Source organism: Myodes glareolus, chromosome 4 (genome assembly GCF_982192425.1).
Source record: "Myodes glareolus chromosome 4, mMyoGla1.1, whole genome shotgun sequence".
Taxonomy (NCBI): domain Eukaryota; kingdom Metazoa; phylum Chordata; class Mammalia; order Rodentia; family Cricetidae; genus Myodes; species Myodes glareolus.
Genome location: NC_142029.1, coordinates 121641695 through 121667347, shown reverse-complemented (window position 1 = coordinate 121667347; position 25653 = coordinate 121641695). Strand labels below are relative to the sequence as shown.

At 38.6% G+C, this 25653-nt stretch overlaps 1 protein-coding gene and 1 pseudogene across 4 annotated transcripts in view; both read left to right on the top strand.

Annotated features, from left to right (window-relative positions):
- Positions 1 to 25653, top strand: part of Alkbh8 (alkB homolog 8, tRNA methyltransferase) — a 77226-nt gene that overhangs the window by 12327 nt on the left and 39246 nt on the right. For all 4 annotated transcript variants that reach the window (XM_087905905.1, XM_087905907.1, XM_087905904.1 and 1 more), the window contains 2 exons: positions 3997 to 4101; positions 5946 to 6016. In XM_087905905.1, the coding sequence (XP_087762031.1) occupies positions 3997 to 4101; positions 5946 to 6016 (176 nt within the window). The remainder of the gene's footprint in view (positions 1 to 3996; positions 4102 to 5945; positions 6017 to 25653) is intronic.
- LOC146894769 (small nucleolar RNA SNORA24) lies at positions 24445 to 24596 on the top strand (annotated as a pseudogene).

Below are 25653 nucleotides of genomic sequence, written 5' to 3'. Positions count from 1 at the left end.
AGAGATGGTGCTAACTCCAAAAGTTCTTTTATTGTACAGGATTGTTTTAGCTATTCTTTTTTTTTCCTTCTCTTTTTTTTTTTTTTTGTCTTTTCATTTGAAGTTCAGTATTTTTCTTTTAAGGTCTGTAAAGAATTATCTTTTGATTTTAATAGAAATTTCATTGAATCTGTAGATTGCTTTTGATAATAGGGCTGTTTTTACTGCATTGTCCCTACTGATACGTGAGCATGGGAGCTCTTTCTACCTTCTGTTATCTTCTCCGATTTTTCCTTTAAATACTTGAAGTTCTTGTCATAAAGGTATTTTACTTGCTTGGTTAGAGTTACACCAAGATATTTTATATTATTTGTGACTATTGTGAAGGGTGTTGTTTCCCTGATTTCTTTCTCTACCTGTTTATCCTTTGTTTATATCAGAGCTACTGGTCTTTTTGAGTTAATGCTGTATTCAACCACTTTGTGGAAGGTGTTTATTAACTGTAGGAGTTCCCTGGTAGAATTTATGGGATCGCTTATGTATACTATCATATCATCTGCAAATAGTGATACTTTGACTTCTCCTATTTGTATCCCCTTGATCTCCTTTAGTTGTTTTACTGTTTTAGCTAGAACTTCAAGTACTATATTGAATAGATATGGAGAGAGTAGACAACCTTTCATTGTTCCTGATTTTAGTGGGATTGCTTGGATTTTTCTCTCCATTTAATTTGTTTTTGGCTATTGGCTTGCTATATATTACATTTATTACATTGATGAATATCCCTTATATCCTTGATCTCTCCAAGACTTTTATAATGAAGAAGTGTTGGATTTTTTTTAATCACTTTTTCAACATCTAGTGAGATGATCATTGTTTTTTTTTCTTTCAGTTTGTTTATATTGACTGATTTTCGTATGTTGAGCCATCTCTGAGTCTTTGGGATAAAATCTACTTCATCATGGTTGATATTCTTTATGATGTGTTTGTTGGTTTACAAGTATTTTATTGAATATTTTTGTGTTGAGTGATATTGATCATTAATTCTCTTCTTTGTTGAGTCTTTGTGTGGTTTCAGTATCAGGATGACAAGCCTCATAATAAACTTGGCATTGTTGCTTCTTTTTCTGTTTTGTGTAATAATTTTAGGCATACTGGTATTACCTGTTTTTTGAACATGTGATAGAATTCTGGCCCTGGCCTTTATTTGGTTTAGAGACTTTTAATGACTATTTCTAGTTCTGATCTTGATTTAACTATGGTAAGTGAAATCTATTAAGAAATTTGTCTGTCATTTATAGATTTTCCAGTTGTGTGTTGTATAGGTTTTTAATGATTTTCTGGATTTCCTTGGTGTCTATTGTTATGTCCACCCTTTTCCTTCTGATTTTGTTGATTTGCATGTTCCCTCTCTGTCTTTTAGTTATTTTGTAGAAGGATTTGTCTGTCTTACTAATTTTTTCAAAGAACCAACTCTTTGTTTCATTGATTCTTTTTATTGCTGTCTTTGTTTCTATTTTATTGATTTCAGGCCCCAGTTTGTTTATTTCCTGCCATCTATTCTTCTTGGTATTTGCTTCTTTTGGTTCTAAGTTCTCGGGTGTGCTTTTAAGTTGCTTGTATACAATCTCTCCAAATTCTTGATAAAAGCACTAATGTTGTAAACTTTTCTCTTAGCTCTGCTTTCATTGTGTCCCATAAGTTTGAATATATTCTTCATTCATTTTCATTGAATTTGTAAGAATTCTTTAATTTCTTTATTTCTTCTTTTACAATGTAGTCATTCATTAGAGAGTTGTTCTATTTCCATGAGTTTGTTGTTTTTCTGCTGTTTTTGTTGTTGAAATTCAACTTAAATCCATGTTGTTCTGATAGGTTGCAGGGGGTTATTTCAATTTTCTTTTATCTTTTGAAACTTGCTTTGTAACTGTGTATATGGTCAATTTTGGAGAATGTTCCATGAGGTTCAGAGAAGAAGGTATATTCTTTTGTTTTGCTTGAAGTATTCTGTAGTTATCTGTTAGATCCATTTGGTTCATAACATCTGTTAGCTCTAGTATTTACTCTGTTTTTATCTGGGTGTTTTGTCCATTAGGGAGTGCAGGGTATTGAAGTCTCCCAATATTAATATTAACAACCGTGGGTGTCCTTGTGTTTGGGGAAAGGTATTGAGAATTAAGATGTCATATTGATGGATGTTGCTTTTGATGGGTATGAAATGTCCTTTCCCATGTCTTTTGATTAATTTTTGTTTGATGTCTACTTTATTAGATATTAGGATAGTTGGACCAGCTGGTTTCTTGGGGGTTATTTGCTTGGAAAATCTTTTTCTAACCCTTTACTCTGAGGTGACGTCCGTCTTTGATGTTGGGGTGTGTTTCTTGTATACAGCAGAAAGACAGATCTTGTTTTCACATCCATTTTGTTAGTCTGTGCCTTTTTATTGGGAAATCAAGTCCTTTTACATTGAGAGATGCTGTTTTCTTATATTGTTGTTGTTGGTAGTGTGTGCAAACGTGTGTGTGTGTGTGGTTTTCCTTTGGGATATGCTGATGTGAGATTATTTATTGCCTATGTTTTTGTGGGTTTAATTAACCTCATTGCATTGAAGTTTTCCTTCTAGTTCTTTCTGTGGGGCTGGACTTGTGGATAGAAATTTTTTAAATTTTACTTTGTAATGGAATATCTTGTTTACTCCATTCATGATGATTGAAAGTTTTGCTGGGTATAGTAGTCTGATCTAGCATCTCTGCTTTTAGAATTGCCCTTGAGAAATCATGTGTTGTTCTGATGTATCTATCCTTATATGTTATTTAACCTTTTTATCTTGCAGCTTTTAGCATTTTCTCTGTGTTCTGTATGTTTTATGTTTTGATTATTATGTGGTGGCTATTCTTTTGTTTCTGATCCAATCTATTTGGTGAGTGTTCTGTAAGCTTCTTATACATTTATGGGCATGTCCTTTTTTTGGCTAGGAAAATTTTCTTCTATGATTTTGTTTAAAATGTTTTCTGGGCTGTGTTTGTGCTGTAAATCTTCTTCTCCTCTTCCTATTGTTTTTAGGTTTGGTCTTTTCATAGTGTCCCAGATTTTCTGAATGTTTGTGTCAGGAATGTTTTAGATATAACATTTTCTTTGGCCCATGTATCTATTTCTCTATAGTTCCTTCAACACCAGAGATTCTTTCTTCTACTTATATTCTGTTGGTGATGCTTGTGTTTATAGTTCCTGTTTGAGTGCATATATTTTTTCTTTTTTAGAATTACTTCATTTGTGTTTTCCTATTTACTTCTATCCTCTTTCTCTTCTTCCCTTTAGAAACATGTGCTCTAATCAGGTTAACACACATTCTTCACTTTTTATGAAATGAGTTCATATCCAAAATGTGTGTATCTATTCAAGTACATAGTTGAAGATGAATAGCTTCATATTATAAAAGTAGTTCTCTATCATCCACTTATAGTATATTTCTCACATGTGCCTTTTGGATATTTAAAAATTGACAAAGTATTCAATTTAATTTCTAACATAAAGTCTATAGGTTGAGTCTCTGTAAATCTGAAAATATAAAATTCAAATTTCTCTAAAATTTGCGGATGTTTGAGAGCAGATATGATGCTCCCAATGGAAAATATTCATATCTATGTGATGAGTCATAGTGAAAACACAAGCACATCAAAAATAAGATATAAGATTACTTTCAGCCCGGTATAAGGTTAAACAGTGATTTTGGATAAGGGCATTTCAATGTATATTAAGTTTATTATCACTTTACAAAATGTCAAATTTGTTATTAGTAAAATTATTATTTTGTGCTTTTTATTTGATTGTGTCAATGGTGTAAAAACTTTAAATATTCTTACAGGTCTATTTTTAATTTGTTTTGCCTGTGATTTGTCATCTTTTTTGCTTTGACCGCAACACTAAAAGCTCAGATTAGTATCAGTGTTACTTTTATATTTTCGGTTAAATATATAGTTTCTGAGTGTGTTTTGCTTTTCTGGTTATCAACTTTAGGTCTTCCTGATATTTGCAACAGTATTTTGGAAAAATGGTTGAAAGAAGGTTACATTAAGCATAAACCTGATCAGTTGACCATAAATCAATATGAGCCTGGGCATGGTAGGTTTTTCTTTTTAAAAAAGCATTTTCTTTTATTTTAGGGTATCTATTTTCATATATATATATATATATATATATATATAGAGAGAGAGAGAGAGAGAGAGAGAGAGAGAGAGAGTTTTGACTGTATGCATGTCTGTGAATCGCATGTGATTGTAGTGCCCTAGGAGGTCAGAAGAGAAACTATCATGTCCCATGGAACTGAAGTTATAGATGGTTGTGAGCTGCTTTGTGGGTGTTGGAAACTAAACCTGGGTCTTCTGGGAAGAGTATCTAGTGTTCTTAATCACTGAGCCATATCTCCAGCTCCATTTGTTTCTTCTTTAATATCCCAGTTGTGTATTTCAGAATTAAGAAGGTTATGAAACTTTTCAAGATCAAAATTCAGTGTTTTTTGTTTTTATTTTAGCTCAAATTAAGTTTTAGACTGCTTCAATAATATTCAGTATCTGTATTACTTCTTATTACTTGTAGTCTGTACCTCCATTTCTTGAGGAGCTTCCATTATAAAACATAACTAAATGGATATACATTGCTGTTTGTAGTTTTTGTTTCTCTCTCAACATGTCAGACAGGGAGTTGGTAGCTTGGAAAACAAGAAATGCATAATAGAAGAAGCATGTTAGCCACAGAAAGGAAGAAAGTTAACTGGTTGGATGATTTTTTTCCTCCTGCTTTATAATGTGTAAGATAATTCTAGGAGTATTTGTCAGTGAAAATCTTAGGTATAGGTAGGTTATTAGTAGCATTTTCACCCGATATTTGTAGTTAAGTGAGTTCCCCCCCCCCACACACACACAAAGGGAATCACTTTTTGTCCCACCTTTTTTTTTTTTTATCATGGAATGTTTTATATTTTATTTTTTATTGTGATGCTGAGGATTAAACATAGGACCTAGTGTAGCATGAATTATAATAAAAACCTGAAGTCAGATATTGGGATAAATGCTGAAAGATCAGAGAGACAAAGGAGCCAGCCACAGCCACCTCTTGCCTAGCTAACTTTTCAGCTGAAAGGGGTTGAGCTCCTTTCTGTACCTCGCCTGATTATCACTTCTTCTCTCTGCTGAGCCATATCACTTTCTCTTTCCTTTTCCCAAGTGCCTGGCCTCTGTGGTTAACTAGTGGCTAGCATTGCACTCTGATCTTCCAGCAAACATTATTATTATAGCACAAACAAAATATCACCACAGCTTAGTCCTTCTGAACAGGAACCCAGTCATTGTGCTACATTCCCAGCCCTCAAAGACTGATTAAAACGTGAGCTGCTCCTTTCCCAGCTCTCGTGGGGCTAGGACTTTAGATGTGTACTGTGGTGTTAATATTGTAAGTATTTGAATTTCTTGTTTTCTTATCTGGCTTTCCACCAGTCTATACATTCTTTAGTAGGATGTTTCTTTCTTCTTTGTATCTTTTCTCTGAGTTACAGTTTCTTTACCAATGTCTACTCATTTGCCAGACTGATGAATGGAAGAAGTGGTATCTTAATTATTAGTACACTAAGTCTTTAGTGTATTAATGGCCTCTGTTGTCCAAGTTTTTGAGAATCCAAGTGTTTATGGAAAAGAATGACTTGTATTTGTCTTCCACATTGACCATTTAAGCAGTTACTCCTGAGACTTTATTTAAAGTCAATTCTCAATGTCATTTTACTTTGATGTTGAGTTATCCTGGTTTAGATTTAGTTTAATTTTGTTGAGTCATATTCACTCTGTTTCCCGCTAACTGAGATAATAGTACCTTCTAAAAAACCAATCTTTTCACCGTAATTATGTGAGACTCCATGTGTGTAGTCTAAATCTACGATGAACGATGAAGTGATATTGTCATGTTTTCTATCTCAGGAATTCCTCCCCATATTGACACACATTCTGCATTTGAGGATGAGATTATTTCTCTCAGTTTGGGGTCAGAGGTAAGTGCTGAAGCATTTCTTTTTTTCTTTCTTTCTTTTTGTTTTTAAATCAGCTTTTAGCCTATTTTACCTTGCACAGTGCCTTGTTTCCCCATATGGGAATATCCATTCTAATTAAAATGAATTAAAATTTCTAAAAGGAAAGAACTTTGTTAGCACATTAGTTCCTAAATGACCACCCCTCCTTTTATTTTTTTTTTAAAGTTGTCATCAGATGCCAGGAAAGTCTATACATTTATTGATACATTTCAAATTAGCAGTTGGGTGAAATATAGATAGATTTTCTCTGGTACTGTTTGGCCAATTTTTGACCTGCCTTTGTTTCATTGTCACCTGATGGCAAACGATAGTCACTGTATGAAGCAGGATAATGAAATAATGACAGAACTGAAATACAAATACATAAACTACTCATTTATTTATTTATTTGGCTATTGTTGTTATAGATGTAATCTTTTTGGCTTTGGTCTTCGTATGTAGACCAGACTGGCCTGGAACTCACAAAGATCCACCTGCCTCTGCCTCCTGAGTGCTAGGATTAAAAGCATGTGTCACCACATCCGGCCACATGGTAGATCTTTATAATACTTGGGTAACTTGAGTCAGGCCTTTCAGAAATGTTAGCAGCAGATAATTTCTGCCCCGCCAGGTGAAGGAAAGCCCATGTTTATTCAGTGCTTGCTTTCTCTTGTACTTTGCTTGAACTGCTATACATGCAGAACCATGCTTTAATGTGGTGAATATAAGCCCCTCAATGAATGAGGGACCAGGCCCTGACTACTCTGATAGCCAGACCTAGTCCCTTGAGGCATGTGGCCCAGGCCCTGTCCCTCAAGACTGCTCTTACAGTTTTATTTTAATGGCCATTTCTGTCTGGAGATGCAGGTGGCTAAGCTCTACCATACAGGTGGAAAAAAAAAAGCCTGTGATCAGGTCACAGAATTCCATTAATTCATGAGTTTGCCCCCAAGATCAGGCTAGAGAATTACAGCAATTCCTGAACTTGCCTCAAGATCAGGCCGCCCTGGAGAGGTCTTCCTCCCCTAAAAACCCCTATGTCCTGTTCAGTTCTTTGCTGCTTTTCTCTCAAGCAGAGGCAAACACCCTCTTGTGTCTTTCCCAAAAATTATTTTGTGTTAGGTTTGTTGGGTGGTATGAACTTTGGTATTCCTACTGCCAGAATACCTTTCCTCTCAGAGATGTAACACTTATAGTATATACAAGTTTCACATGGACTTTCAGACAGAAATAAAAAAAAAAAATCCAAAATAATTTTTGAAATATGAAAGCATCTGACTAGGGTTATTCAATATTTGATGTCTCACCTGAAGGCAAGTACTATTTGCTTCTCACCCTCCTTTCCTCTCCCCTCTTCCTCCTTTTGTCTCTCTCCCCTATATCTGTACAGTTCCCATCTGTATAGCTTAAGTACTTTGGCTTCTTAACTTTTGCTGTATTCTTCTGATCATCTTATTGCTGTGATTAAAAAACCAATATGATTTATTTGATATAGTAAACCATCTTTTCACTTACATATGTAGATTTTTGTATAGAAGGTTTTAGAAATAATGAGCATGGTAGAAAAAGCAGTTCTTTTTCCATGTTGCCGATTGTTACTTGTAGTTTTAGAAGATCAGTGAATAACATTCTTGAGTTTTCTTCCCAAAGCTGTGAAATTAAAAAAAAAAAAATGACAAATGAAATCAGCATGTCTTCAGCTCCCTAATGAGAAAAATGATGGCAGACTTCATTGTAGGTCTATGGCCATTGCATACTTCACCTCTGAGTTGTGGAAATAAAGTGTTCTTATTCGCACTGACTGTTTAGAGGAAAAGGCTGGCCCTGTAACATTAGACCAGAAGGAGCTTGGTAGATAATACACACTGGTTCTGAATAAGAGTGAAGAAAGGGCAGGGACAAGTGAGCTAGCTTTATTGCTGTCCTGGGAAACTGTAAGCAAGAAGGTATGTCAAAGGTAGGGGTTTGCTTCTTTCTCCTGGAGAGATTTGCCTCCCTCCCAAGGAAATATGAAATTAAACACTGGAAGTGCTTAATTAAATGTTGTAAAAATCTTGTGTTTTTTTTAACTGAAATCTTGTTGATTGGTATTTCCATTTCTTGTCTCTGGAGATGTGCTTTTCATCTGATGGTGGAATGATTAAGTTTTTTGTTAACTTTCTATGTAATAGCTAGGAAGGATATGAGTTATAGTTATTACAGGCACAGATTTTACCTTAAAAGATAGTTTGAGGGGAAGTAAAATTTTGAGATTTTGAAAATTTCAAAATTAACATTTCAGATTATCCTGCTATTCAAAGTAGGGCTCTAAATCTGAACTTTTATTTTACTTATCAAGTGGGGTTATTAAAATTGCTTTCCTGACCAAAAGATTATGGTAGGAATAACATGAGTTAATCTTGTTAAAATGGTTTTCAAACTTGGAGCCATCCATTTAGGTAAAGACTCATCAAGGCTTGTCCACTAGGAGTCTTTGCTTGAAACCTTCATTTTTTTTTTTTTGGCAGAAATAGAAGTCCTTATTCCCATGACCTGGGTGCAAGTTTTTTTACCCTTGGCACAGCAGCCATCCACAGTTGTTTTTAAGAAATTTCCTGTATTTTCTTGTAGTGTACCGTTGGGACCTGTCTGCTTGTGGCAGCCTCCTTTTCTTCCTTCCTTTCTTCCTTCCTTCCTTCCTTCCTTCCTTCCTTCCTTCCTTCCTTCCTTCCTTTTAAATTTTAATTAATTAATCATTATTATTTTTTAAAAACTATCTTTTCTCATTTTACATACCTATCCCAGTTGCTACTTTCTCCCCTCCTCCTGCTCCCTCTATCTTCCCCCCACCCCATCCCTATCAGACTGGGTAAGGATTCCCATGGTGAGTCAACAAAGTCTGATATGTACCTTTGAGGCAGGACCAAGGCCCTCCCCCCATATTTAGGCCGAGCAAGGTATCCTGGCAAAAAGAGTGGGTTCCAAAAGACCAGTTCAAGCACTAGGGATAAATCTTGGTCCCACAGCCAAAGCTAGTGGCGCCACAGACTGCGCAATCCAAACAATTGTCACCCACATTCAAAGGACCTAGTTTGGCCCTATGCAGATTCCCCCACTATCAGTCCGGAGTCAGTGAGCTCCCTCTAGCTCAGGTCAGCTGTTTCTCTTGGTATCCCCATTATGGTGTTGACCCCCTTTGCTCATATTATTACTTGTCCTTCACTTTGACTCGTCTCCTTTTTCTTCTTCCATCAGTTGCTGTTTGAAGGTTCTATAATGATAACTCAGATATTCATCAATCTGATTACAGATTACAGTGGAAGGCCAGTTTAGGCACCTTCTCCACTATTACGTAGAGTCTTAGCTGGGGTCATCCTTGTGGACTCCTGGGAATTTGCCTGGTGCCAGGTTTCATGCTAAACCCATAATGGCTCCCACAATCAAGTTATCTTTTTCATTGCTCTCCCTCTGTCCTTCCCCAGTCTCCACCATCCTATTCCCTCCTGTTTTCCTCCTCCCTCCCTCTCCTCCCCCTCCCTTTTTGCCCTTCCTTGTCGACTCCACCCACCCTCCCACACACACCCTGCACCCTCCCCATTTTCTCAGGATAACTTGTCTATTTCCCCTTCCTTGGGGGGATCCATATATGTCTTTCTTAGAGTTCTCCTTGTTAACTAGCTTCTCTGGGGTTGTGGGCTATATTCTGGTTATCCTTTGCTTTACATCTAATATCCACTTATAAGTGAGTATATGAAATGTTTATTTTTCTGAGTCTGGGTTACCTCATTCAGAATGTTTTTTTTTCTAGTTACATGCATTTGCGTGCAAATTTCATTGTTTTTTATCACTGAGTAGTACTCCATTGTGTAAATGTACCACATTTTCTTTATCTGTTCTTCTGTTGACGTACATCTAGGATGTTTTTTTTTTTTTCTTTTAGTAATTTTATTAAATTATAAAAAGTTTCCATTTACGCCCCTCCTCCCAACGCCCTCCCACTCCCCCCCTCCCTCTCCTCCTCCCTCTTTGTCCCCAAGGGAAGTCAGGGTCTCCTGCCCTGTAGGAAGTCCAAGTTTCTCCCCCCTCACTCCAGGTCCAGGAAGGTGAGCATCCAAACAGACTGGATCCCAAAAATCCAGTATATGCAGAGGAAACCAGTCCCAGTGTCATTGTCAATGGCTTCTCGGAAAGACTGCAGGCCAGCCACATTCAGAAAATCCAACCACATTCAGAGAATCTGGTTGGATCACATGCTCTTTCAGTCACGGTCCATCTGGCCTTGGTAAACTCTCATTAGATCCGACCCCTTGTATCAGTGGGTGATAGTATCCCTCGCAGTCCTTCGTCATTTTCTTCCTCCTTTTGCTCCTCGTTTGGAACTTGGGGGGCTCAGTTCGGTGCTCCAACGCGGGCCTCCATCTGTATCGTCATCCAACGCCAGGTGAGGGATCTATGGTGATAAGCAAAATATTCATCAGTATGGTCACGGGCCAAGGCTGGTTCAGGCACCCCCTCCTCTGTCCAGAGAACAATCTGGGGATCTCTCCTTGGACCTGGGATCCCATATATAATCAAGTTTCCTGTAAACTCTAATATGACTCCCTTAGTTGAAATATATTCTTCCCTGATCCCACATTCATCCTTCCTCCCTTCCCCCCATCCCGGTCAACCGAGCTTTCTCCATTCCTCCCCTACTCCCTTCTCTCTAACCCTCTCCCCTTCCAACAACCCTCCCACCACCCCTCCCCCCATGCACCCAAGGTTACCTGGGACTCTTGACTATTTCCTACCTCCTGGCGGATAGGTAAATAATCTTCATCAGGTTCGTCTTCCTATTTAGCTTCTCTAGGATCACGAATAATAGGCTCAAAGACCTTTAATTATGGTTAGAATCCACTTATGAGTGAATACATACCGTGTTCCTCTTTTTGGGTCTGGCTTACCTCACTCAGTAAAGCGTTTTCTATGTCCATCCATTTGCATGCAAAATTCAAGATGTCATTATTTTTTACCGCTGAGTAAAACTCTAATGTGTATATGTTCCACACCTTTTTTAACCATTCTTCTATTGAGGGGCACCTAGGCTGTTTCCAGGTTCTGGCTATTACAAATAGTGCTGCTATGAACATAGTTGAACAAACGCTTTTGTAGTATGTTTGGGCATCTCTAGGGTATATTCCCAAGAGAGGAATTGCTGGGTCCTGAGGGAGGTTGACTCCCAGTTTCCTGAGAAACCGCCACACTGATTTCCAAAGTGGCTGCACAAGTTTGCATTCCCACCAACAATGGATGAGTGTTCCCCTCATTCCACATCCCCTCCAGCATAGGCTATCATTGGTGTTTTTAACTTTAGCTATTCTGACAGGTGTAAGATGGTATCTCAAAGTGGTTTTGATTTGCATTTCCCTGATCGCTAAGGAGGTTGAGCATGACCTTAAGTGTCTTCTGGCCATTCGAAGTTCATCTGTTGTGAATTCTCTGTTCAGATCAGTACCCCATTTTTTAATTGGGTTAATTAGAGTTTTAGTGCCTAGTTTCTTGAGTTCTTTGTATATTCTGGAGATCAGACCTTTGTCTGATGAGGGGTTGGTGAAGATCTTCTCCCAGTCAGAAGGCAGCCTTTTTGTCTTACTGACAGTGTCCTTTGCTTTACAGAAGCTTCTCAGTTTCAGTAGATCCCATTTATTCATTGTTTCTCTTATTGTCTGTGCTGCTGGGGTCCTACTTAGGAAGAGGACTCCTGTTCCTATATCTTGTAGACTACTTCCCACTTTCTCTTCTATCAGGTTCAGAGTGGACGGATTAATGTTGATGTCTTTAATCCATTTGGACTTGATTTTTGTGCATGGTGATAGATATGGATCTACTTTCATTTTTTTACAGGTTGACATCCAGTTATGCCAGCACCATTTGTTAAAGATGCTTTCCTTCTTCCATTGTATACCTTTAGCTCCCTTGTCAAAAATTAGGTGCTCATAGGTTTGTGGGTTAATATCCGGGTCTTCTATTCGATTCCAAAGGTCGATTTCTTTGTTCTTATGCCAATACCAAGCTGTTTTCAATACTGTAGCTCTATAATAGAGTTTGAAGTCAGGGATGGTAATGCCTCCTGAAGTTCCTTTATTGTATAAGATTGTTTTGGCTATCCTGGGTTTTTTGTTTTGCCATATAAACTTGATTATTGTTCTCTCAAGGTCTGTGAAGAAGTTTGATGGGATTTTGATGGGGATTGCATTGAATCTATAGATTGCTTTTGGTAGAATTGCCATTTTTACTATGTTGATTCTCCCAATCCAAGAGCAGGGGAGGTCTTTCCATTTTCTGGTATCCTCCTCAATTTCTTCAAAGACTTAAAGTTTTTGTCAAATAGGTCTTTCACTTCCTTGGTTAGAGTAACCCCAAGATATTTTATGCTATTTGTGGCTATCATGAAAGGTGATGTTTCTCTGATTTCCCTCTCTGCTTCTTTATCCTTTGTGTATAGGAGTGCCACTGATTTTTTGGAGTTGATCTTGTATCCTGCCACGTTACTAAAGGTGTTTATCAGCTGTAGGAGTTCTTTGATAGAGTTTTTGGGGTCACTTATGTAAACTATCATATCGTCAGCAAATAACGAAAGTTTGACTTCATCCTTTCCAATTTGAATCCCCTTGATCTCCTTATGTTGTCTTATTGCTATTGCTAGAACTTCAAGCACTATATTGAAGAGGTATGGAGAGAGTGGACAGCCTTGTCGCGTTCCTGATTTTAGTGGAAAGGCTTTGAGTTTCTCTCCATTCAGTTTGATGTTAGCTGTCGGCTTGCTGTATATTGCTTTTATTATATTTAGGTATGATCCTTGTATCCCCAGTCTCTCCAACACCTTTATCATAAATGGGTGTTGAATTTTGTCAAATGCTTTTTCAGCATCTAGTGAGATGATCATATGGTTTTTTTCTTTCAGTTTATTTATATGATGGATTACATTGATAGATTTGCGAATGTTGAACCAGCCCTGCATCTCTGGAATGAAGCCGACTTGATCATAATGGATAATTTTTCTAATGTGCTCTTGGATACGGTTTGCCAGTATTTTATTGAGAATTTTCGCGTCAATGTTCATGAGTGAGATTGGCCTGTAATTCTCTTTCTTGGTTGTGTCTTTGTGTGGTTTTGGTATTAGAGTAACTGTAGCTTCATAAAAGGAGTTAGGCAATGACTCTTCTGTTTCTATATTGTGGAATACGTCAAGGAGTATAGGTATTAGCTCTTCCTGGAAGTTCTGGTAGAATTCTGCATTGAAACCATCTGGTCCTGGGCTTTTTTTGGTAGGGAGATTTTTGATAACAGCTTCTAATTCTTCGCGACTAACAGGTCTATTTAGATTGTTCACCTGTTCTTGGTTCAACTTTGGTATATGGTACTTATCTAAAAAAATGTCCATTTCTTTTACATTTTCCAACTTTGTGGCATATAAACTTTCGTAGTAAGATCTAATGATTCTCTGAATTTCCTCTGTGTCTGTGGTTATGTCCCCCTTTTCATTTCTGATCCTATTAATTTGCACGTTCTCTCTCTGCCGTTTGATTAGTTTGGATAGGGGTTTGTCAATCTTGTTGATTTTCTCCAAGAACCAGCTTTTTGATTCATTGATTCTTTGGATTGTTTTCTCTGTTTCTATTTTGTTGATTTCAGCCCTCAGTTTGATTATTTCCAGTCTTCTACTCCTCCTGGGTGAATCAGCTTCTTTTTTTTCTAGAGCTTCCAAGTGTGCTGTTAGGTCTCCAATGTGTGCTTTCTCCGTTTTCTTTATTTGGGCACCTATTGCTATGAACTTTCCTCTTAGCACTGCTTTCATAGTGTCCCATAGGTTTGAGTATGTTGTGTCTTTGTTTTCATTAAATTCAAGGAAGTCTTTAATTTCTTTCTTTATTTCGTCCTTGACCCAGGGGTGATTTAGTAGTTGACTGTTCAACTTCCATGAGTTTGTTGACTTCCTGGGGTTAGCATTGTTGTTGAATTCTAATTTTAATCCATGGTGATCTGACAAGACACATGTGGTTACTAATATTTTTTTGTATCTGTGGAAGTTTGCTTTGTTACCGAGTATGTGGTCAATCTTCGAGAAGGTTCCATGAACTGCAGAGAAGAAGGTATATTCTTTCCTATTTGGGTGGAGTGTTCTATAGATGTCTGTTAAGTCCATTTGATTCAATACCTCCAATAAATCTCTTAATTCTCTGTTTGGTTTCTGTGTGATTGACCATTCCATTGGTGAGAGAGGAGTGTTGAAGTCTCCTACTATTAGTGTGTGTGGTTTGATGACTGCCTTGAGTTCTAGAAGAGTTTGTTTTATATAAGTGGGTGCCTTTATATTAGGGGCATAGATATTCAGGATTGAGACTTCTTCCTGATGAGTTGTTCCTGTTATGAGTATGAAATGTCCATCTCCATCTCTTCTGATTGATTTTAGTTTGAAGTCGATTTTGTTAGATATTAGAATGGCCACACCCGCTTGTTTCTTAGGTCCATTTGCTTGGAAAACCTTTTCCCAACCCTTTACTCTGAGTAGGTGTCTGTCTTTGTGGTTGAGGTGTGTTTCTTGTAAACAGCAGAATGTTGGATCCTGTTTTCGTATCCAATCTCTAAGTCTGTGCCTCTTTATAGGTGAATTGAGTCCATTGATATTAAGAGATATTAATGACCAGTGGTTGTTGACTCGAGTCATTTTTTTTTTTTTTTTTTTTAGGTAGTAGAGTGTATGTGTTTTCCTTCTTTGGGTTGTGCTAGTGAAGGGTCGCTAGATGTCTGAGTTATTGTAGTCAGTGTTGGCAATGTTGGATTCCTTGGGATGTAATTTTCCTTCTAATATTCTCTGTAAGGCTGGATTAGTAGTTACGTATTGTTTAAATTTGTTTTTATCCTGGAATATTTTGTTTTCTCCGTTGATAGTGAATGAAAGCTTGGCTGGGTATATTAATCTGGGCTTGCATCCATGGTCCCTTAGTTTCTGCAGTACCTCTATCCAGGACCTTCTGGCTTTCATGGTTTCTATAGAGAAGTCTGGTGTAAGTCTGATAGGTTTACCTTTATAGGTTACTTGACCTTTTTCCTTTGCAGCTCTTAATATCCTTTCTTTAATCTGAATGCTTTGTGTTTTGATTATTATATGGCGAGGGGATGTTTTTTTCTGATCCAGTCTATTCGGTGTTCTGTATGCTTCTTGCACCTTCATAGGAATATCACTCTTTAGGATGGGAAAGTTTTCTTCTATAATTTTGTTGAATATATTTTCTGGACCTTTGGACTGCAATTCTTCTCCTTCTTCTACTCCTATTATTCTTAGATTTGGTTTTTTTATTATGTCCCATATTTCCTGAATGTTTTGTGATGAGAATTTGTTGGATTTGCTGTTTTCTTTGGTCAGGGCATTTATTTTCTCTATGGTGTCTTCATAATCTGAGATTCGTTCTTCTATCTCTTGTATTCTATTGGTTATGCTTGTTCCTGAAGTCTCTGTTTGTTTACCTAGATTTTCCATATCCAGCCGGTCCTCGGTTTGTGTTTTCTTCACTGCCTCCATTTCAGTTTTCAATTCTTGAACTGATTCCATTACCTGTTTGATTATTTTTTCTTGGTTTCCCAGGGTATCATTTACGAATTTACTTATTTCTTCAAACTTTTTGTTATATTTGTCTTCCATTTCTTTACTCATTTCTTCCATCCTTTTGTTATATTTCTCTTCTATTTCTTTAAGTGAGTTATTCATACCCTGTTTAAGAGACTCTATTGCTTTTATAATGACACTGTTTTCCACTTCTTCCGGTATAGGGTGTTCAAGTCCTTCTGTCATAAGATCGCTGGGATCTGGTGTTTTCGTGTTGTTTTTCAGATTGTTGGAGGAATTCTTGCCTTGGCGCCTGCCCATCTCTTCCTTCAGATGCTCTCCAATGGCTCTTCCCTCCGCTGGGTCTTTTGCTACTGGATTAATGCCCCTTGCTATCCAGGAATCACTTTGCCTGCAGCCTTAGGTTGCTGCAGGCAGGCTTTAGAACAAAGGGATTTCCGTCCCTTTGCACTCACCGCCTGTACGTCCCGCGGTGCCCTCCCCGGCTGAGATGGAGGAATTTAAGCCCCGAAAAAAGGAGAGGGGAGGGTATGGGTTCCAGGCAGAAAGCTGGGATGGCGTTGCAGGAGAGAGGGATTAGCTGGGGAAGCTGCCCCTTTGGAGTAGTCAGGGAGATAAGGGTGGCGGGAGTATTGTGTGTTCCCTAACCGGCCTTGTGTGGCGGTCAGGAACAATACACTTACCCCTCCACAGGAACAGAGCCCCTCGCTGGTCAGAGGTGCCCCTGCCTGCAGTCTTGGCTTGCTGCAGGCCGGCTTTTGGAACAAAGGGACTCCAGCCCCTTTGCACTCACCGCCAAACCTGGCCCGCGGTGCCCACCCCGGCTGAGATGGAGGAATTTAAGCCCCGAAAAAAGGAGAGGGGAGGGTATGGGTTCCAGGCAGAAAGCTGGGATGGCGTTGCAGGAGAGAGGGATTAGCTGGGGAAGCTGCCCCTTTGGAGTAGTCAGGGAGATAAGGGTGGCGGGAGTATTGTGTGTTCCCTAACCGGCCTTGTGTGGCGGTCAGGAACAATACACTTACCCCTCCACAGGAACAGAGCCCCTCGCTGGTCAGAGGTGCCCCTGCCTGCAGTCTTGGCTTGCTGCAGGCCGGCTTTTGGAACAAAGGGACTCCAGCCCCTTTGCACTCACCGCCTAACCTGGCCCGCGGTGCCCACCCCGGCTGAGATGGAGGAATTTAAGCCCCGAAAAAAGGAGAGGGGAGGGTATGGGTTCCAGGCAGAAAGCTGGGATGGCGTTGCAGGAGAGAGGGATTAGCTGGGGAAGCTGCCCCTTTGGAGTAGTCAGGGAGATAAGGGTGGCGGGAGTATTGTGTGTTCCCTAACCGGCCTTGTGTGGCGGTCAGGAACAATACACTTACCCCTCCACAGGAACAGAGCCCCTCGCTGGTCAGAGGTGCCCCTGCCTGCCACATCTAGGATGTTTTTAAGTTCTGACTGTTAAGAATAATGTCCTTGTGGTATGAGTGTGCATCTTTTGGGTATATGCCCAAGAGTGGTATTGCTGCATCTTGAGGTACATTGATTCCAAATTTTCTGAGAAACGGCTGCACTGATTTTCAAAATTGCTGTACAAGTTTGTGCTTCCACCAGCAATGAAGGAGTGTTCTGCTTACTCCACATCCTTTCCAGCACAATTCCTTAAATGTCTTTTGACCATATGAGATTCTTCTGTGGAGAATTCTCTGTTTAGATCTGTACCACATTTTTTATTGGATTATTTGGTATTTTAATGTTTAGTTTCCTGTGTTCTTTGTGTATTTTGGAGATCAGTCCTCTAGCCAATGTGGAGTTGGTTAAGATCTTTTCCCATTCTATAGGTAGCCATTTTGTCTTCTTGACTATGTCCTTTGCCTTCTCTGTTTCAGGTTGTCCCATTTATTGATTGTTGGTCTCTGAGTCTGTGCTATTGGTGTTATATTTAGGAAGTGGTCTCCTGTAAACATGCATTGAAGTCTACTTCCTGCTATCTTTTCTATCAGGTTCAGTGTCAATCATTTTGTTGAGGTGTGTGATCCATTTGGACTTGAGTTTTGTGCATGGGGATAGATATGGATCTATTTGCCTTCTTCTACGTGCTGACATCCAGTTATGCCAGCATCATGTTGGCATGTTTGTTGAAGGTGCTGCCTTTTTTCATTGTAAAATTTTAGCTTCTTTGTCAAAAATCAAGTGTTCATAGGTATGGATTAATATCTCGGTCTTCGATGCAATTTCATTGGTCCACGTGTCTGTTTTGAAAATATCAATCTGGTTTCATTACTATAACTCTATAGTAGAGCTTGAACTCAGGGTTTGTTGATGCTCCAGAAGTTTGTTTCTTGTACAGGATTGTTTTGACTATCCTGAGTTTTTTTGTTTTTCTATATGAAGTTGAGTGCTGTTCTTTTGAGGTCTGTGAAGGATTGTGTTGGAATTTTGATGGGGATTTTATTGAATCTGTAAATTGCTTTTGTAAGATTGCCATTTTTATTATTAATTACTACTACCCAGGAGCATGAGAAATCTTTCCATCTTCTGATATCTTCTTCAGTTTCTTTCTTCAAAGACTTAATGTTTTTTTCATACTAGTCTCCCACTTCTTTGATTAGTGTCACCCCAAGATATTTTATGTTGTTTGTGGCTATTTATTGTAAAGGGTGTTGTTTCTCTGTTTCTTTTTTTACTTTTTTTTATTAAAAATTTCCACCTCCTCCCACTTCCCTCTCATTTCGTCCACCTCCCCCCTCGCCTTCCTTCTCCAGGCTAAAGAACAGTCAAGGTTCCCTACCCTATGGGAAGTCCAAGGTCCTCCCGGCTCCCCCCAGGTCCAGGAAGGTGAGCATCCAAACAGACAAGGCTCCCAGAAAGCCCATCCATGCAGTAGAATCAAAGCCCAGCGCCATTGTCCTTGGCTTCTCAGTCAGCCTCCACCATCAGCCACATTCAGAGAGTGCGGTTTGATCACATGCTCCATCAGTCCCATTCCAACTGGCTTTGGTGATCTCCCATTACATCAGTCCCATTGTATCAGTGGGTGAACGCACCCCTCGCTGTCCTGACTTCCTTGCTCATGTTCTCCCTCCTTTTGCTTGTCATTTGGACCTTGGGAGCTCAGTCCAGTGCTCCAATGTGGGTCTCTGTCTCTATCTCCATCTATCACCAGATAAAGGTTCTATGGTAATGTGTAAGATATTCATCAGTGTGGCTATAGGACAAGGCCAGTTCAGGCACCCTTTTCTCTGCTGCTCAAGGAACAAACTGGGGACATCTCCTTGGACACCTGGGAACCTCTCTAGAGTCAAGTCTCTTGCCTACCCTAAAATGGCTCCCTTAATTAAGATATATACTTCCCTGCTCCCATATCCACTCCTCCTTCATCCCAACCATCCCATTCCCTCAAGCTCTCCCCATCCTCCCCTTCTCCCTTCTCTCCCCCCATCTCCCCTTATCTCCATCTCACCCCCACCCCCTTGCTCACAACCCCTGCCCGGCAATTTTGTAATCTTCCAATATCCAGGAGGATAACTTTAAGTTTTTCTTTAGGTTCACCTTCTTATTTAGCTTCTCTCGGATCACGAATTATAGGCTCGATGTTCTTTATTTATGGGTAGAATCCACTTACCATACATACCATATTCCTCTTTTTGGGTCTCGGTTACCTCACTCAGTAAAGTGTTTTCTATTTCCATCCATTTGTATGCAAAATTCAAGATGTCATTGTTTTTTACCGCTGAGTAGAATTCTAAAGTTTATATGTGCCACACCTTCTTTATTCATTCTTCTATTGAGGGGCACCTAGGTTGTTTTCAGGTTCTGGCTATTACAAATAGTGCTGCTATGAACATAGTTGAACAAATACTTTTGTAGTATGATAGGGCATCTCTTGGGTATATTCCCAAGAGTGGAATTGCTGGGTCCTGAGGGAGGTTGACTCCCAGTTTCCTGAGAAACCGCCACACTGATTTCCACAGTGGATGCACAAGTTTGCATTCCCACCAACAATGGATGAGTGTTCCCCTTACTCCACATCTTCTCCAGCACAGGCTGTCATTGGTGTTTTTAATTTTAACCATTCTGACAGGTGTAAGATGGTATCTTAGAGTTGTTTTGATTTGTATAATTTTAGCTCCTTTGTCGAAAATCAAGTGTTCATAGATTTTTGGATTAATATCTGTGTCTTCGATTTGATTCCATTTGTCAACTTCCCTGTTTTTATGCCAATACCAAGCTATTTTCATTACTGGAGCTCTAATAGAGTTTGAAGTCAGGGATGGTAATACCTCTGGAAGTACTTTTATTGTATAGGATTGTTTTGGCTATCCTGGGTTTTTTGTTTTGCCATATAAACTTGATTATTGTTCTCTCAAGATCTGTGAAGAATTTTGTTGGGGTTTTGATGGGGATTGCATTGAATCCATAAATTGCTTTTTTTAGAATTGCAATTTTTACTATATTGATCCTCCCAATCCAAGAGCAAGGGAGATCCTTCCATTTTCTGGTATCCTCTTCAATTTCTTTCTTCAAAGACTTAAAGTTCTTGTCAAATAGATCTTTCACTTCCTTGGTTAGAATTACCCCAAGATACTTTATGCTCTTTGTGGCTATCGTGAAAGGTTTTGTTTCTCTGATTTCCCTCTCTGCTTCTTTGTTCTTTGTGTATAGGAGGGCAACTGATTCTTTTGGAGTTGATCTTGTATCCTGTCACATTGCTAAAGGTGTTTATCAGCTGTAGGAGTTCTTTGGTAGAGATTTTGGGGTCGCTTATGTACACTATCATGTCATCTGCAAATAACGAAAGTTTGACTTCTTAACAATTCGAATCCCCTTGATCTCCTTATGCTGTCTTATTGCTATTGCTAGACCTTCAAGCACTATATTGAAGAGATGTGAAGAGAGTGGACAGCCTTGTCTTGTTCTCTCTGATTTCTTTTTCTGCCCTTTTATCATTTGTGTATAGGAGGGCTACTGATTTTTTTTTTTTAGTTGATCTTCTATCCTGCTACATTATTGAAGGTGTTTATTAGCTGCAGAAGTTCTCTCATAGAAGTTTTGGGGTTACTTATATGAACTATCATATCACCTGCAAATAGTGAAAGTTTGACTTCTTCCTTTCCAGTTATTAACCCCTTGAGCTCCTTTAATTGTCCTATTGCTCTAGCTAGAACTTTGAGTAGCGTAGTGCATAGATAAGGGAAAGAATGGACAGACTCTTCTTGTTCCAGATTTTAGTAGAATCGCTTTGAGATCCTCTCCGTTTGATTTGATGATGAATGTCAGGTTGCTGTGTAATGTCTGTATTATGTTTTGGTATGTTTCTTGTATCCCTGACCTCTTCAAATCATTTATCATGAAGGGGTTTTATAGATTTTGTCTAAGGTTTTTTCAAAATCTAATGAGATAATCATGTTTTTTTTTCTTTCAGTTTATTTATATGGTGGAATACACTGACAGATTTTCATATGTTGAACCATCCCTGCATCTCTGGGATGAAGCCAACTTGATCATGGTGGATGATTTTTTTGATGTGTCCTTGGATTTGGTTTGCCAATATTTTATTGAGTATTTTTGCATCAGTGTGCATGAGGGAGATTGGTCTGTAATTACCTTTCTTGGTTGAGTCTTTGTGTGGTTGGATATCAGGGTTACTGTAGTCTTGTAAAAAGAGTTTGACAATGTTTCTTCTGTTTCTATTGTGTGGAACAATTTGAGTAGTACAGATGTTATGAAGCTCTTCTTTGAAGTTCTTGTAGAATTTTGCTCTGAAGTCATCTAGCTCTGGACTGTTTGGTTGGGAGGCTTTTGATGACTGCTTCTGTTTTCTTAGGGGTTACAGGCAGGTCTATTTAAATTGTTTATTTGGTCTTGATTTAATTTTTGTGTGTGGTACCTATCCAGAATATTGTCCATTTCCTCTAGATTTTCCAATTTTGTGGAGTACAGGTTTTTGAAGTATGACCTAATGAGTCTTTGGATTTAACAGTGTCTTTGCTATGGCCCCTGTTTTATTTCTGATTTTTGTTAATTTAGATATTTTCTTTTTGCCTTTTTTGTTAGTTTGGATGAGTGTTTGTCTGTCTTGTTGATTTTCTCAAAGAACCAGCCCTTTGTTTCATTGATTCTTTGTATTGCTTTATTTGTTCTATTCTAGTGATTTCAGCCTTCAATTTGATTATTACTTGTTGTCTATTCCTGCTGAGCGAGTCTGCTTTGTTTTATTCTAGAGCTTTCAAATGTGCTGTTAAGTAGTTAGTGTGAGATTTCTTCATTTTCTTTATGTCGGTACTTAGTAATATGAACTTTCCTCTTAGCACTGCTTTCGTAGTGTTCCATAGGCTTTAGTGTGTTGTACATTAATTTTCGTTGAATACTAGGAAGTCTTTAATTTCTTTCTTGACCCAGGGGTGATTCAGTTGAGCATTGTTCAATTTCTATGAATTTGTATACATTTTACAATTAGTGTTGTTGAAATCTAACTTTAAGCAATGGTGATCTGACAAGATGCGGGGGTGGTGGTACTCCAGCTTTTTTGTATCTATTGAGGTTTGCTTTGTTACTGAGTATGTGGTCAGTTTTACAGAAGGTTCCATGAGGTATGAGAAAAAGGTGTATTATTTTGTATTGGGTGAAATGTTTTATAGATGTCTGTTAAGTCCATTTGTATCATGACATTTGTTAGTCTCTTATTTCTTTGTTTAGTTTCGTCTAGCAGTCCTATCCATTGGTGAGAGTAGGGTGTTGAAGTCTCCTACCATTAGTGTGTTGGTTTGATGTGCAATTTAAGCTTTAGTAATGTTTCTTTTATATATGTGGGTGTTCTTGTATTTGGGGCATAGATGTTCAGAATTGAGATTTCATCTTATTGGATTTTTTTGTGATGAGTATGACGTGTCCTTCTCTATCATTTTTCTTTGATTTTAGTTTGAAGTCTATTTTGTTAGATATTAGAATAACTACACCCTCTCGTTTCTTAGGTCCATTTGATTGGAAAACCTTTTACCAACCCTTAAATTAATGTCTGTCTTTAAGGTTGAGGTGTGTTTCTTCTATGCAGAAGAAGGATGGATCCTGTTTTTATATTCATTCTGTTAACCCGTCTCTTTTTATAAGTGAATTGAAATTGAATCCATTGATATTAAGAGATACTAATGACCAGTGATTGTTAATTTCTGCTATATTTCAGTGATAGTGTTTGTAGGTTTCACTTCTTTGGAGTTTGCTGGTATGAAGTTTAAAATTATCAGTTTCCTGTGTTTTTGTAGATGTAACTAACTTCCTTGTGTTGGAGTTTTTCTTCTAATATTTTCTGTAATGCTGGATTTGTGGATAGATATTGTTTAAACCTATTTTTGTCATGGAATATCTTGTTTTGTCCAATTATGGTGATTGAAAGCTTTCTGGATATAGTAGTCTGCAGCACATCTGTCCAGGACCTTCTGGCTTCATAGTTTCCATTGAGAAGTTGGATATAATTCTGATAGGTCTTACTTTATGTGTTATTTAGCCTTTTTCTTTTGCAGCTTGTAATATCCTTTCTTTGTTCTGTATGTTTTGTGTTTTGATTATTATATGGTAAAGCTACATTTTTTTTGTCCAGTCTATTTAACGTTTTGTAGGCTTCTTATACCTTCATAGGCATATCCTTCTTTAGGTTGGGAACGTTTTCATCTATGATTTTGTTGAATATATTTTCTGTGCCTTTGAGCTGGAGTTCTTCTTCTATCCCTATTACTCTTAGGTTTGGTCTTTTTTACAGTGTCCTAGATTTTCTGGATGTTTTGTGTGAAGGATTTGTTGGATATAATATAGTAATATAATATAATCTGTTTCCTCTACTGTATCCTCAACTCATGAAATTCTTTCTTCCATTTTTTCTATCTGTTGACTAAGCTTGCATCTGTAGTTCATGTTCGTTTACCCAGATTTTCCATTTCTAGAATTCCCTCAGTTTGTGGTTTCTTTATTGTCTCTATTTCAATTTTCAAGTCTTGAACTGTTTGAACTGTTCACTTCACTTGTTTGTCTTTTTTTGTTTTCTTTGATTTCTTTAAGAGATTTATTTATTTCTTCCATTTTTTTCTTTTCCTCCATTTCTTTAATGGGATTTTTTATTTCCTTTTTAAGGGTCTTTAAAATCTTCATAAAGTAATATTTAAGGATGTTTTCTTCTCCTTCTTCTGCGTTAGAATTTCAGGTCTTCCTTTTGTAGGACCTCTAGCTTCAGGTGTTGCCATATTGCTCTTTCTGTTGTTGAATGTATTTTGTGTTGGTGCCTACCCATCTCTTCCTCCAAGGGGTGCAGGTGGGGCCTCTGCTTCAGGGGGTCTCTCTTCCTCCAATTACTTCAGATGGGGCTTGTTGCTTAGATGGTTACAGATTCTCCTCTGGGGGACTCCTCTCCATTTGCTGTCTGGGCCAAGGCTCTGGTGGTCATAGCTGCAGTGAGGAATCGTTGCAGGTATGAGGCAACTGCTCCAGGATCTTTGGGGTTTGGTGGTTGGGGCTGGGGCATGGGATGTTCCTCTGTGGGCTTGGACCTGGACAGCAGGGCCCTCTTGCTGGGAACCCAGATACTCACCTCTCCATGGCAGTCAGTGCCAAGGCTCCAGTAGTCAGAGATGTGCTGTGGGATGGTTAGGAGTGAGAGGAGTCTCCTTCCAGGCTTCAGGCTTTGATAGGTGGAGGTTGGGTTCAGGATATGTCTCTGGGCATTAGAGTCTAGAGGGCAGGGCCCTCCAGCAGGGAAGCCAGATACACATCTCTCCAGGGACAGTCAGCTCCAAGTCTTTGGTGGTCTCAGATGTGGTGGTACATGGTTGCTGATATGAGGAGGCTGCTCCCAGATTTCTGGGTCTTGTCTGGGGGTAGGGAGTAGGGCACAGGATGTGCGTCTTGAAACAGACTCCTTTTTGGGCCACTGAAGAGCAGATTCTTGTTTATTGGCAAAACTGTCACCATTGAGTTAGTATCAGATTCTAAGTTGCACAAGTGACCTGTACTGTGGAGAAAGGATGGGATGTCACATTATTGAGCCTGCTTCTCAAAACAATCATGAAAATGTTTCAGTTCCTAAAAGGTAGTGTATAGCTGCCTATAGAATAGAATATGGAAGTGTTCCCTTTTCTCCACAACCTCTCCAGCATAAGTTGTCATCGTGTTTTTGATCTTGGCCATTCTTACAGGTGTAAGATGGAATCTCAGAGTTGTTTTGATTTGCATTTCTCCGATGACAAAGGATGTTGAACATTTCCTTAAGTATCTTTCAGCCATTTTAGATTCCTCTTTTGAGAGGTCTCAGTTTAGGTCTGTACTCCATTTTTTTATTGGATTATTTTTTCTTTTGATGACCAATTTCTTGACTTCTTTGTATATTTTGGAGATCAGACCTCTATCTGATAGGGGGTTAGTAAAGATCTTTTCCCAATTTGTAGTGGGAATGCAAGCTGGTACAGCCCCTTTGGATGTCAGTGTGGCGATTTCTCAGAAAATTAGGAAACAACTTTCCTCAAGATCCAGCAATACCACTTTTGAGTATATATCCAGAGGATGCTCAGTTGTACCACAAGAGCATGTGCTCAAATATGTTCATAGTAGCATTGCTTGTCATAGCCAGAACCTGGAAAGATCCTAAATGCCCCTTGACCAAAGAATGGATAAGGAAAATGTGGTACATCTACACAATAGAATACTACACAGCAGAAAAAATAATGACATCTTGAATTTTGCAGGAAAATGAATGGAGCTAGAAAACATCATTTTGAGTGAAGTAACCCAGACACAGAAAGACAGTTAACACATATACTCACTCATAAGTGGTTTTTAAACATAAAGCAAAGAAAACCAGCCCACAAATCACAATCCCAGAGAACTTAGACAACAATGAGGATCCTAAGAGAGACTTACATAGATCTAATCTACATGGGAAGTAGAAAAAGACAAGATCTCCTGAGTAAATTGGGAGCATGGGGACCTTGGGGGAGGGCTGAGGGAAGGGAGCAGAAAAAAATGTAGAGCTCAATAAAAATCAATAAGAAAAAGAATGGCATACAGTGCC